This window comes from Rana temporaria, chromosome 10 (genome assembly GCF_905171775.1).
Source record: "Rana temporaria chromosome 10, aRanTem1.1, whole genome shotgun sequence".
In the NCBI taxonomy this organism is placed as follows: Eukaryota; Metazoa; Chordata; class Amphibia; order Anura; family Ranidae; genus Rana; species Rana temporaria.
This window is the reverse complement of record NC_053498.1, coordinates 99676319-99691322: the sequence shown is the minus strand read 5'-3', so window position 1 is coordinate 99691322 and position 15004 is coordinate 99676319. Positions and strand designations below refer to the sequence as shown.

The 15004-nt window shown below is 42.5% G+C and overlaps 1 protein-coding gene across 1 annotated transcript in view; it reads left to right on the top strand.

The window, feature by feature from the left end:
• The window catches only part of SSU72 (SSU72 homolog, RNA polymerase II CTD phosphatase), an 87644-nt gene extending 74258 nt beyond the window's left edge, over nt 1-13386 (top strand). The window contains exons 4-5 of the mRNA XM_040325809.1: nt 705-823; nt 12960-13386. Of these exons, the coding sequence (XP_040181743.1) occupies nt 705-823; nt 12960-13061 (221 nt within the window). The 3' untranslated portion in view covers nt 13062-13386. The remainder of the gene's footprint in view (nt 1-704; nt 824-12959) is intronic.
• Nucleotides 13387-15004: the final 1618 nt, after the last annotated feature.

The following is a 15004-nucleotide window of genomic DNA, read 5'->3' as shown; positions in this document are numbered from 1 at the left end:
GTCTGAAATCCAGCCTGGGTGGCTGCCATGACTTTTCATATGTACAGTACAGTAAAGCTGGGGACTGTACAGAAAAAAAGATGCCTCTATCCACGCAAGCGAGGACTCTCTCCATCTCCCCCTCTCAAGAAACATTTTACAACATTCCTGTTCTGCAAAAGACAATCTAATGATCAACTTCTGTTGAACAGACACATGGATCAAAATTCAACCGGTTCTTGCTAAACCAGACAAATTTTGATCCATTGTCAGAGGACAGGAAGTGTTACTGGCAGGATCACCAGTTTAAAGAATAATTCAGATATGGATATTTTTACATAGTACATTGGTGCAGCTTTGACCAATGTAATGGGGGAATACCATACTCGTGGGACCTGCCTGCAAATTGTAAATCTCTGTATTGTGCACCACTGCTACAGTAATCTCGTTGGCTTCTGGGTCCCTTGCCCCTCCACTTTGGCCAGGTATGGTAAATGCATAGTTGCAGTAAAAAAACTATTGCAGCCACCACATCAAGGGCTTACAAGTTGCAATTTATAAAAAATAAATTGGGTATATATATGCTTTAAATTACTGGTGTTTTTAAAAAAAAAATTATATCTTTCTATGGTTTACTATTCCGTCTTGCAAATGCCATGCTCAGCACTGTTGAGTGATTGCTGTGTTGTAATGCTGTATGTTTTTATTTTTTGTCTCCTTTACAGACCTGAACTCTAGAGAACAAGAAACGTGCCAATCAGTACATGTCATAAATGTTGATATTCAAGATAACCATGAAGAAGCCACATTAGGAGCCTTCTTAATTTGTGAACTTTGCCAGTGTGTAAGTTTGTACATATTAATTTGGTGCATTGTAGCACATTTCATTAAATGTAGAAATGGCATGTACACGTGGCTGCCCAGCTTTGTATCTCAAGCTGCTCTAAAATTCTAGTCCTCCAAGCCGGATCGTCCTTCAAGCCGGATCATCCACAAAGCACCAGCCTAGGGATTGGTGGATGTCATTGGGCTCCGCTACAACCTTCATGCTCCTGCAGTAAACCGGGGGAATAGCGCAATTGGACAAAGCTGGACCTTACAGAAGTAGAAAGGCTTAATTGCACAAAAAGAGAAAAGGGAACCATAAGGAAAAACGGTCTCAAGTGTCTTTGTAGAAATCCAGGATTAAAAAGTCCCACTATGCAATGGCTGCAGCTCTTCTGGCAGAGTAGTGAATGTTCTCTGTGAACTGTAAGACAATTAAGAAAACAGAAGGCGCCGCCATCTAGGTGTAGTGTTTTATTAAAAACTGTAAAAAAAAAAAGGTTTAAAAAACACTTGCAAAGGTATAAGCAAATGGGAACATCAAACAGTCCTGTGGACACTCACAGGCACCACTCTGCTACACTTGGATGCCTTCCTGCCGAACTCCGATGTTCCCATTCGCTTCTATGTTTTGTCAGTGTTTTTTAAACTTTTTTTTTTTTTCCAGTTTTTAATAAAACACTACACTTGGATGGTGGCGCCTTCTGTTTTCTTAATTGTCTTACAAAGCCGTGGACCTGCCTGTTACTTCACGAAGGAGGATGTGCTTTTAGGTAGTTGGTGACTGATATGCATTGCCTTGTGGCAAAATAGGCAATGCATATGGCGGCTTCTCTATCTCTATTTGCTTGCTGCTTTGCCTAGAGCAGGGATAAGCAATTAGCGGACCTCCAGATGTTGCCAAACTACAAGTCCCATGAGGCATAGCGAGACTCTGACAGCATCAAGCATGACACCCAGAGGCAGAGGCATGATGGGACTTGTAGTTTGGCAACAGCTGGAGGTCCGCTAATTGCTTATCCCTGGCCTAGAGCCTCATTCTCAATTGTGAGTGCATCTGTTTGCAATCAAATTTGAGTGGGGGTACCCTTTCGATTAGCTGCAGGTAGGTAGCCACATTGAAAATAGTGGAAAGCTGTTAGCTCCCACAGCTATTCACAGCCGTGCTCATGGAGCAATTACCTGTGACTGATTAACTCTGGATGCAGACAGTCTTTATCCAGGGACAAACATTCACAGGTAGTCGCTCCAAAGTTAAAGAGGAGGTTCACCCTAAAAACATGTATTTAACATTCCATTCCGCATAATGCCAACATTTACACTATGCCATGTTGTTTTGTTTTTTTTTGCTGTACATACCGTCTTATTGCTATTTTCCACCCGGCTGCCGGGTTCTCACTCCTGCAGGAGTAGGCGTTCCTATGCAGAGGCTAGATGATTGACGCCTTGTAAAAAAACTTCTCCCCGTTGCATAAGGCGCGTCACCAGTTTTCCGAAAGTAGCTGAACTGCTAGTCGGCTCTATACAGCGCCTGCCGTGTAGAGCTGACTGCGCAGACGCCGTATAGAGCCGGCTACTTTCGGAAAACTGGTGACGCGCCTTATGCGCTGGGGGGAAGTTTTTCACAAGGCGTCAATCATCTAGCCTCTGCATAGGAACGCCTGCCTACTCCCGCGGGAGTGAGAACCCGGAAGCCGGGTGGAAAATAACAATAAGACGGTATGTACAGCAAAAAAAAAGGCATAGTGTAAATGTTGGAATTATGCTGAATGGAATGTTAAATACATGTTGTTTTTAGGGTGAACCTCCGCTTTAAGCGTCTGCGAATAGCTGCAGGAGCCATTAGCTTTCCACTGTTTTCAATGAGTCTTTCCACCTGCAGCTACTCACAGGGAACCCCTGCTGGATCTCCTGCATCTAATCGTAAAGGGCTCTATTCGCAAGTGTGATTTCATCTGATAGTACTTGCAGTTCTATAATTGATGATAATCACAGGGTGCTACACTTTGGCTTACACTTAATCATGCTAGATCTTGTTGCTTGGAACACAAACGCAGTGCAAAATAGTGTACAAGAAAGGTACCTGCATTAAAAAAAACTACCAGATTTAAGTAGTATTTTAGAAGAAAACAACAAGGCATTTGTCTTTTTTTTCAGTGTGAATACTTTCCATGTGGCTGAGCTTCCTGCCCACAGCTAATCGCAGTGAAACCTGCTGAGTCTCCTATGTTTAAGCAAAAACAACCCCATTTGCAAGCACATATGGGCTCATTTTTTTTTTTTTTAACAGACAAGAGTGTGGCCATTTGAATAGATAGGGCTTAACGGAACCCAAAAGACCAACAGCAAAAGCTGAAAAAAAAGAGGGAGGCAGTAGGACTGTAGCAGTACAGGGTAAGCAGGCAAGCTCAAGAGAGAAATTTTACAATTAAATGTATAAATTTATTGACATAATATCAAAGGGTTATAAAAAACAACAAAAACAATGAATCACAGTACAGACAGCGCGACCAGTCGTACAAATCACTGATGTTAGATTATCCCTTGGTGGGCGTGGCCCTACTAGCACATCAGTACATAAAGTGGGACAAACCGTACCTATGACAGCACATTGAGTATAAGAGCTACATCCAGTGAGATGAGACGTATCCACTTCCAATCAATAAACAAGTGCATCTCATAAAATTTGAATATCATCAAAGTTACTTTATTTCAGTTAATTCAATTCAAAAAGTGAACTCATATATTTTATATAGGTGTGTTACATACAGAGTGATATATTTCAGCATTTCTTTTAATTTTCATGATTATGGCTTACAGCTAGTGAAAACCCAAAATTCAGTATCTCAGAAAATGTGCATATTACATAAGACCAAAAAAAGGTATTTTTAATACAGAAATGTTTGTTTACTAAAAAGTATATTCATGTACAGTATAGTATGCACTCGTTACTCAGTTGTGGTTCCTTTTGCATGAATCAATGCGGCGTTACATGGAGGCGATCGGCCTGTGGCACTGCTGAGGTGTTATGGAAGCCGAGGTTGCTTTGATTACGGTCTTCAGCTCCTCTGCATTGTTGGGTCTGGTGTCTTATCTTCCTCTTGACAATACCCCACATATGCTATATGGGGTTTAGGTCAGGGGGTTTGCTGGCCAATCAAGCACAGTAATACTATGATCATTACACCAGGTATTGGTACCTTTGGCATTATGGGCAGGTGCCAAATCCTGCTAGAAAATGAAATCGGCATCTCCATAAAGCTGGTTAGCAGAGGGAAGCATGAAGTGCTCTAGAATTTCCTGGTAGACGGCTGCACTGACATTGGACTTGATAAAACACAGTGGACCAACACCAGCAGATGACATGGTTCCCCAAATCATCACTGACTGTGAAAACTTCACACTAGCCCTAATGCAACTTGGATTTTGTACCTCTCCACTCTTCCTCCAGACCCTGGAACCTCGATTTCCAAATGAAATGCAAAATTGTCAACAGTCCATGATGTTTTGGGGAACCATGTCATCTGCTGGTGTTGGTCCACTGGGTTTTATCAAGTCCAAAGTCAGCGCAGCCCTCTACCAGGAAATTCTAGAGCACTTCATGCTTTGCTCTGCTGACCAGCTTAATGGAGATGCTAATTTCCTTTTCCAACATGACTTCGCACCTTGCCCACACTGCCAAAAGTACCAATACCTGGTTTAATGATCATGGTATCACTGTGCTCGATTGGCCAGAAAACTCACCTGACCTAAACCCCATTGAGAATTTGTGGGGTATTGTCAAGAGGAAGATGAGAGAGACCAAACCCAACAATGCAGAAGAGCTGAAGGCCGATATTAAAGAAACTTGGGCTTCCATAACACCTCAGCAGTGCCACAGGCTGATTGCTTCCATGCCACGCCACCTAGATCCAGTAATTCATGCAAAAGGAGCCCCAACCAAGTATTTAGTACATACTATACTATACTATACTGTACATGAACATACAGAAATGTTGGCTTACTGAAAAGTATTAACATTTTATTGGATTTATGTAATCAAATTTTCTGAGATACTGGATTTTAGGCTTTCACTAGCTGTAAGCCATAATCCTCAAAATTAAAAGAAAAATGCTTGAAATATATCTCTATATAAAATATGAGTTTCACTTTTTGAATTGAATTACTGAAATAAACATTTTGATATTCTAATTTTAATGAGATGCATCTGTATGTAAACCCAAATAAGCAGTGGTGTGACTCTTGCTGTATCCAAAATTCAGTTATAAACATCACCCTACAAATAGAAGATTCCTGTATCTGGGAGCAACACAGTAATAAAATAAGAAGGATAAAAACAAAAAAAAAATGAGGAGGTGGGGGAGAGGGAGGATGAATTTTTTGAGATTTACTCCCCCATTGCAAGGACAACAACGTATTCTCTGAACAGATGTGGAGTGACCAGTGATGATACCACGTGCATATGAATGAATTTTGTTCTCCTTGGCACACATCACGGCTCTATTTGCAATAGAATGAATTTCAGCTATCTTGGTAAACCACAGCGAGAGTGTAAGATGAGGCTGCTGCCTCCAGAATACCAGTGTGCAGGCCCTGGCTGCATTCAGCAAATAAGTTGGCATCTTTTTTATTTTTTATATATTTTTTTGGAGCTCAGAGTGGTGTAACTGGTACTTTTCTGGGTCTGTACCTGAATCAAAGCCAGGGAGCTGTTTGATAGTCTCCCCGATTCGGAAAGCATCAAGCTTTTCTACATGTCCAGAAGATTATATTTTTTATCCCAAAAATATTTTGAGATGAGCAAAACTGGTACAAACAAGTGCAGCTGATATAATGAGAACACCAATAAGACAGTAGGATATCTTATTTGGTACAGTGCTACAAATGTAGGACAACCAAAGAAGTCACATAAGTACAACAGGCTGCAGGGGTACAAAGTGAAGGTAGTTGGCTACAGGCATGTGCTACACAGGGCTGCAGCTGGAAGACAGAGGAATCAGAAGAGGGGGGAGGCGAAACATGAGAAAGCGGAATCGGGAGAGGAAAAGAAAAGAAGAGTGGAGGGAAGAAGGGGCAGGGGGAGGAAGAGACAGATCAAGGAAAAGAGGCCAAAAGCACATGATTATTGGCATATAAAACAGATGCAGAGTCACATGAGCCCCAGGAATCTATCCAGGCTGACCAGATTTGTTGCCTTTCCTAGGACAGTTAGTGGGGAAAATTATTTGATCCCCTGCAGATTGTGCAAGTTTTTTTTTTGTTTAATATATTTTTATTGATAGAAATAAACAGTACAATAAGAGTAAATCAACTCTTTAAAGAAGCATCAATACAGAATAATAAATCGGGAAATATAACAAATGATGCATCATAGAAAGCACAAGCGTTTCAATTGTCTATAAATAAAGAAAAAGAAGAGACGAGGGCAGAAAAAAGATGGAGAAAAAGATATTGGATGGATAAGCAGGGAAGGGTAGGGAAGGGGGAGAGCCGGGACACATGGCAGTCGTATTGTGCAAGTTTGCCCACTTGCAAAGAAATTGAGGGTCTATAATTTTTTATCATCGGTGTATTTTAAATGATAGACACAGAATATTAACCAAAAATCCAGAAAAAACACATGATTCAAATGTTAAAAATTGAGTTGCAGTTCAGTGACTAAAATAAGTATTTGATCCCCAAGCAAACCACAACTTAGTACTTTGAGAAACCCTTGTTGGCAAGCACAGAGGAAGACATTTCTTGTAGTTGGTTACCATATTTGCACACATCTCAGGAGGGAGTTTGGTCCACTCTTCTTTACAGATTTTCTCTAAATCCTTAAGGTTTCTTGGCTGTCACTGTTTCAGCTCCCTCCATAAATGTTCTATAGAATTAAGGTCTGGAGACTGGCTAGGCCACTTCATGATTTTAATAGGGACCTTCAGGAATTTTTTTTCAACTTTCCATCTATTAAATCTTCTGCCCTTGTTTTAACTTTGGATAGTAAAATATATATTTTTTTCTGCCAGTAAATACCTTATACAGCCCACTTCCTCTTTCTTGTCTGGTCATTAGCCTAGGCTTATGACATCATGCACAGCTCTCTCTCTCTACCCTGGATATCTCCTAAACCTGCATGGTTTAGGAGCTTTCCCCATGTGTCTGCATGTTGCCAAAGTCATTGGCACATGTGCCCTGAAGCAATGGCATGTTGTGCCGTTGCTTCAGTTAGACATGCAGGTTTAGGAGATATCCTGGGAAGCGCATTGAAGCGATAGCATGTCGTGCCGTTACTTCAGTTAGACGTGCAGGTTTAGGAGATATCCCACGTAGCTGCAGGTGAGCCTTAATATAGGCTTACCTGTAGCATAAAGTGTGTTGTAAGTGTTTACAACCACTTTAATGTGCTTCTTCTTGAGCCACTCATTTACTGCCTTGTATGTTTTGGGTCCTTGTCATGCTGGAAGACCCATCCATGACGCATCTTCAGTGTTCTGGCTGAGGGTAGAAGGTTCTCACCCAAACTTTTACAATACATGGCCCCGTCTATTGGCCCCGCAATGCGGAAAAGTCAGCCTGTACCTTTAGCAGAGAACCAACCCCAAAGCATAATTTTTCCACCTCCATGCTTGACAGTAGGGATGGTGTTCTTGGGGGTCATAGTCTGCATTTTTCTTCCTCCAAACAGGGCGAGTTGAGTTAATGCCAAAGAGCTCAATTGTTTTTTCTCATCTGACCAAAGCACTCTCTCTCAATCCTCTGAATAATTTAGATGTTCATTGGCAAACTTCAGACGGGCCTGTACATGTGCTTTCTTGAGGAGGGGGACCTTGCGGGCGCTGCAGGATTTTACTCCATGGCGGCTTATTATGTTACCAATGGTTTGTTTGGTAACTTTGGTCCCAGCTGCCCTGAGATCATTCACAAGCTCCTCCTGTGTAGTTCTGGACTGATCCCTCACTTTTTTCATAATCATCCTTACCCCATGAGGGCGATTGATGGCTATTTTGTATTTCTTTCATTTGCAAATATTCGCTTTAACAGTTGTCTTGCAGCCCATTCCAGCCTTTTCCAGGTCTACAATCTTGTCCCCAACGTCCTTTGACTGCTCTTTGGTCTTGCCTATGATTGGGTTTTTTATACACATAACGGGTTCTCGTTAGGAGCACCTTCTTCTTAAATTGATAGGACTAATCTGTGTACAACATGAGCACATACTGTAGCCAGTCTCAAATACTTATTTTACTCACTGAACTGCAACTCAATTTATAAATTTGTATAGTTTTTTTGGGGATTTTTGCTTGATATTCTGTCTCTGTCATTGATAACAATTCTAGACCCTTCATTTCTTTTGTAAGTGGGCAAACTTACAAAATCCGCAGGGGATCAAATAATAATTTTTGTCACTGTACAACTTTCGTAGGTCAACTTAAATAAAGGCAATACTGCAATAATGGTTGCACACCAGGAGGAAACAGTAGTGGAGACTTGCACTTGAGCAGGGTCTCCCTATGGCATAGGAGGCAAAGAACACAAAAGTTTAATGTACTGACCCAGTTCTGCACTCTCAGCAGCAGTACCTTGGGGGTCCAAGCTCAAAGCTAGATTGTACATATCATTAATGGCATTCAAGACCGAGGACCAGAAGTGCCAGAGCTCAGGGCATATCCAGACCATGTGAAAAAACGTGCCCTTGGCAAGATGTCTAGTACACAAGGAACTAACTGAAGGATATATGGCAGCCAAGCAAACGGAGTTTAGTAGGTTCTGTGAAGAAATTTCACCTTGGCTGAGACCATGGCCCAGATTCTCAAAGGACTTACGGCGTATCGCCACGTACGCCATCGTAAGTCCGAATGAGAGCCGTCGTATCTATGCGCCTGATTCTTAGAATCAGTTACGCATAAATTCGGCTTGGATATGAGCGGCGTAAGTCTCTTGCGCCGTCGTATCTTAGTTGCATATTTACGCTGGCCGCTAGGTGGCGCTTCCGTAGATTTCTGCGTTGAATATGCAAATTAGCTAGATACGCCGATTCACGAACGTACGTGCGCCCGGCGTATCAAGATGCGTTGTTTACGTAAGACATACGCCGGCGTAAAGTTGCCCCTCATAAAGCAGGGGCAAGTCATGTTAGATACGGACGGCAGAAACGGACGAACAGCGTCGTATTTTACGTCGTTTGCGTAAGTCGTCCGTGAATGGGGCTGGACGTAAGTTATGTTCACGTAACATTTAAAGCATTGACTATTTGCGGCATAATTTTGAGCATGCGCACTGGGATACGTTCACGGACGGCGCATGCGCCGTTCGTTAAAAGCGTCAATCACGTCGGGTTACAATTCATTACCATAAAACACGCCTACACCAGCCTACTTTGAATTACGCGGGCTTACGCCGGCACAGTTGCACTACGCCACCGTAACTTTGGGCGCAAGTGCTTTGTGAATACGAGACCTGCCTCACTAAGTTACGGCGGCGTACTGTATCTGAGATACGCTACGCCCGCCTAAAGGTAGGCGTTTGTATGTGAATCTGGGCCCATATTGGTAACATAGTGGCTTTTATGCTCGTCCCAGTCCTCTTCCGACAATTCTGGCAGATCAGCTTGCCACTGAGTGTGCAACAGTGAGTCAAAGGTATATTTGATGACAAGGGCTTCCCTGTATGTCAGAATATGTTCCAGGGGGTTAGAGTCCAAGGTGATGGGAGGGAGAAACTGCGAGAGCACCGCATGTCTAAAGCCTCGTACACACGGTTCAATTGTTGGTAGGGGACTGTCTGTTGACAGACTGTTTGTCATAAAATCTTACCATTAGTATGCTCCTTTTGACAATAGTTGTCCAATTTTCTGCCAACAAATGTTGGATGACAGGCTAGTAAATTTTCAGCGGACAACGGTTTGACGTCAGATTTTTCGTATGGTCAGTACACAAATCCATCACTTGAAAGTACAAACATGCATGCTCGGAATCGATGCTCACCAAACACGAAATTAGCAGAAGGGGCCCAAAGAGTGGCACTCAAGAGCTGAAATTCCTTGTAGTACGTCACTACATTTGTGTTTGTGGCACGACAATTGTGTAACGTTAGTATGCAAGACAAGATCCTGGCACACGCCCTTTTGACAAAAATCTGATGCTCGGTTGGCCAACAATTGTGTGTACAAGGCTTATGCTGTAGGTATCTGAATAGTATCCTTTTAGGCAGGTGAAATTCTGCCTTAAATTCTGAAAAGCTCTGCAGCCTGCTATTGGATATGATGTGCTTAAGACCCACTATTCCCCCCCCCCCCCCCCCGACCATGTCCATCCTTATGCCTCTTTGGATGGCTACTTCCATCAGTATAAATCACCATGTCACAAAGCTCAAATTATCTCACCACTGGATTATTGAACATGACAATGATTTCACTGATCTCTGATCCAACATCTTTGAATCTATGCCATGAAGAATTGAGGCCATTTTGAAGGTAAAAGGGGGCCCAACCCAGTACTAGCAAGGTTGTGCACCTAATAAAGTGGCCAGAGAGTGTATTTGTAAGCCCCTATGCAAACATGGGGCAAAAGACAGCGCTTATAACTTAATTGTGCAACATAGGCAATAAATTAGTGAACCGATAAACTATAATAGGTCCACATAAATATATGTGCTCTGTTCGTCTATTCCAGTGGTTCTCAACCTGGGGGTCGGGATCCCCTCGGGGGTCAAATGACGATTTGCCAGGGGTCACCGAATCCTGGGCTGTTGCTGGAGCCCGCGTTGCTCTCCCAGTCTTTTCGCGGCTGCCCAGCAGGGCTGTCCCTGGAGCCCACGGCCGCCCACTCGGCCTCTTTGCAGCCGCCCATTCAGTTCACAGCTAGGCTGGGGGGCAGAGATTAGAGGTCAGCTGACTGGTGAGGAATGTGAAGTGGGAGGGGCTGAAGGAGACCCCATCTCCTGATTTCACTGCTACGAGACACCACAAAGTCAGAGACACAGTGAGAGGGGAAGGAACAAAGGAAAAGGAAGAGTAATAATAAGAAAGCTGGCTAGAGAGGGAATGGGGGGGGGGAAACAATAAATTTGCATAAAGAGATAAAAGGGAAAGAAAGGAGAACAAAGAGAAAGAGTGGTATATCCTAAAATGTACCATAAGGGGTTTTAATACTGTACAAGTGGTAGAGTCTCAGGGAGCGCTAAATGTCCGTGGGTTAGGGGCGCAAATTACTTGTCTTGCCTTGGGTCCCGACAACCCACGCTACGAAAATAATTTTACTGTTAGGGGTCCCACAACTTGGGAAATTTTATCAAGGGGTCACGGCACTAGAAAGGTTGAGAACCACTGGTTTATTCCAAGATGCATGTGCTTCAAAGGACAAAACGGTGTGTACCACTCTACCACACACCGCACTCACCAGACCATATTGACCCCTTGTTTGCAACAAGCAAGTCAAACGCTTTATTGGACTGGATTGTCCCCAAACTTGGTTCAATCCAGGTTCAAAAGATATGCCAATAAATTGGATCCTCCATCAGGTTTACTCCACTATTCCTTTAACTACTTCCTGCCCATGCTGTAGCCAAAAGATGGCTACAGCGCGGGCTTAGTTTGCCAGGAGGGCATCCATGGACATCCTATGATTGTGCTACCCGCACGGCCCCTGCAGCATGCGGGCAGTGCTCTGTGTTCGCTAAATACTTTTTAAGACTAGTGGTAATCCTTTTCACAGATTGTCGTAAAGGGCCAATCACAGCAGGCATATACCACATGATCAGCTGTGGCCAATGACAGGATGTAAACGCAAGCCAGTTATTGGGTTTTCTTTCCTCGCGCTGAAGCGTGAAAAGTGACAGCTGCACTGATTATCATTGTCCAGATTATCAGTGCTGCTCATCAGTGCAGCCCCATCAGCGCACATCAGTAAAGGAGAAAAATTACCTGTTTGCAAAATGTAATAACAAACTATGAAAAAACATTTTTTTTATTTTTTCAAACTGTCTTTTTTTAGTTTGTTTAGCAAAAAAAAAAAACTAGTGTTGCTTAAATACTACAAAAGAATGCTCTATTTGTGTGAAAACAATGATAATAGCTTTCCTACTGCGCGTGCCACGCTGCGCTTTGTGAATTGTTCCGCAGTCGTCTGAGACTTGTGATGTGTCCCAGAAGGCTGCTGGGGGGAAGAACTTGCGCACAGATCACCGCAGCGATCTGACGAAGTAGGAGTGGGTACGTGTCAAAACCATGTACCCGCTCCGCTCCCCATACCAAAAGTGGAGGAGGGAGGGGAGGATGCAAATAAGCAAAACTTCCCTTTTTGGATGAAGTTCTGCTTTAATGACCAAATCGGCTGCACAGAATTCTTAATCCTTTGGCAGATAAGACCATGCACATGTATTTCCCAGTGTAAGTATGTACTTATTTGCTAGAGTTCAGCTTCAATCATGAGTAAATGCATTGCAAACACTTTTTTGGGTGCGCTGAAGGCTGCATTCGCACCTGGGTGTTTTTGAATTGCAGGCAAATTTGCCACGTTTTTAAAACACCCGGGTGTGAATTACAAAACGCACATTTCAGATGCCTTTCATTTGAATGGCACCTAAAAACGCGGTGCGGTTATTCCGAGATTGTCGTTCGATGGAATTTTGGCAAACCGCATCCCGGGAAGCTTGTCACCCAAAAAAGTTCAGGAGCTCTTTTGGGTAGGGAAGGGGAGTTCCCGCTCCAGGTGGGTCTGCTTAAAAGTATTTGGCAAATCTTCTTGTGAGTGTTAGCTATGACTAAGCGCTATTATTAGTGCAAAATGCGTCAGCTGTGTGTAATATTTTGCTGTGACCTGTAGTGTTTTTTTTTTTTTATCCTTTTACCAATAAAAGCAACATAGTTTTTTTCGGAGTGCAGCTGTCCAGGATTTTTCTTTATTTTCTGCTTCTTTTGGGTGACGTGAAATGTTCGTTGTGCGATTTTGTTATCACACCTGGGTGTTTTGAATTTGCAGCAATTCTGCCCACAGTTCAAAAGGCCCCGGTGTGAATGCAGCTGAATTGTGGTGCTGCAGTTACTGCAAGTATCTTCTTCCCCAGGAAGTGATGATTTACAGACACAACTATACCAAAGAATCTGACTATTTGCTTATATTGATATTGTATTTTCATGCACACTTCCTAAGTATGGCCATCTCCTAATATTACAGATACAACACACAGAAGATATGGAAAATGAAATTGATGAACTGTTACAAGATTTTGAAGACAAAAGCTGCCGAACCTTTCTTCATACTGTCTGCTTTTATTGATGCAAGTCCAACCAAGCCTTATTCTATCTACATTTATATCATCATATTTCTGAAAAACTAAATTGTATAAAGAAAAACTTTTTTTTTTTTTTTTTTTTTATGTTTTCATTTTGGTTTTGTTTCCACCCTCTTGTGTTTTTCCTGCAAAGTGTTTTCCTTCAGGTATTTTGTCCAAAACAAGCAGGGATGTACAAATGTTTGTGTGTATATATATATGGAAAAGAAAATATAGACTGAAAGATGTATATCAAAAAAAGAAGAAAAAAAAACTATTTCTTATGATTGTGCTGCATAAGTATTATTTTAACTTTTTTTTTTTTTTTTTTTTAAGAAATGAGCGTAATATCTGGAGGAAGCCTTTATTTTGGTGCTAGTTACGTTTAGACTCCTTGCTGTCAGAGGGTAACAGCACTTTGGTAGGTCTGTGGTCAGCTCCGGTAACAACACTGATGGAGAACTTCAGGCAAAACACTAATTTAAGGAATAGATGATCAGTAGAAATAACAGATTATTTTGTGTGCATTTTCTTTGAATACATGGATAGAGAAGGTATCATTAGATTTCATCATGCTAAAGCTCAAAGGGCTGCTTGTAAAATGAGAAATTCTGAGCATATTTGGGACAATGCATATCTGCCACTAGTTTGGCCTTCAACATACACTATGTAGCCAAAAGTTTGTGGACAAGATTTTGAATCGTGTCTGAGAATTTGTGCCTGTTAAGCCAAAAGAACATTTGTTAGATATTGATGTTGAAAAGACTTGGCATTCCAGTTTATCCTCAGCAGGGTTGAGGTCAGAGCAATGTGCAGGCCACACCAGACTCATTAAGGCTGGGTTCACACCTATGCGGGTTTCTCCACATCCAATTCACATAGCAGGAGAATGTGACTGGCTCATTATGGAGGCGGTTCACATATCTCTGCAGCACGTCCGATGTGTTTTGCAGGAAAAACGTGTGCCTTTTTTGGTCCGTTTCAGGTCTAAATTCGGCCCAAAATCTGGGCTGAAATCGGACCTGAAACACTGAACCAGGACGCACAAGACCCCTGCTGTGCGACTGATCCATCTTGGGTGTGAACCCAGCCTAAAGCAATTCTAAAGGGGTTTGTGATTTTTATTTTTTAAGTAAAAAAAAAACATGTTGTACTTACCTGCTCTGTGTAATGGTGTTTTGTACAGAGCAGCCCCAATCCTCCCCTTATCGAGTCCCCCGCTGGCGTTCCTGTCCCCTTCCTCTTGCTTGGGGGAACTCGAGCAGGCTCGGTTCCGAGCTGCACTCCTGTGAATGGACATTGTCCATTTACACACAGTGATGCATGACCCCGCCCACACGCTCTCCTCATTGGCTCATTGTGATTGGCAGGAGCCAATGAGAGAGAGACCAGGGAAAGCTGCTGCTCACGTGCACACCGCTAGATTTAGATGGGACTCGGGTAACTATGGGGGGGTAAAAAAAAACTTCTGCCTTTATAACCACTTTAAACCATGTGTTTATGGAGCTGGCTATGCAGGAGTGCAGTCTTGCTGGAACAAAGGACCCCCCCCCCCCCAAATAGTTACCACAAAATTGAAAGTGCACAGTTGTATAAGAATGTCTTTGCTGTAGCATCAGAAGTACCTCTTATTAGAAAAGCCTGAACTCAGTCATTTGGAGGGGTTTCTACATGTGGCCATATAGTAGATGTGATTGTCGGGTGTCAACAGACATTTGGTCATAGTGTACATGGTGATCTTGTATACTATGTACTCTCAAACAAAGTAGACACCCCCCAAATCCATGCTAATATTTAGTATGCTAGCTGGGAACTGGAGCTGCTGGAGTTTTTAATGGCATTTTTTTTAATGCCAGTGGTTTCTCACAAAAGATGGAGGTAAAAGTTCTTTCATTGGTGGATGATTTAATTTTATTTGTGTGTGCTGACTGAAGTTCTCATTCAAGTA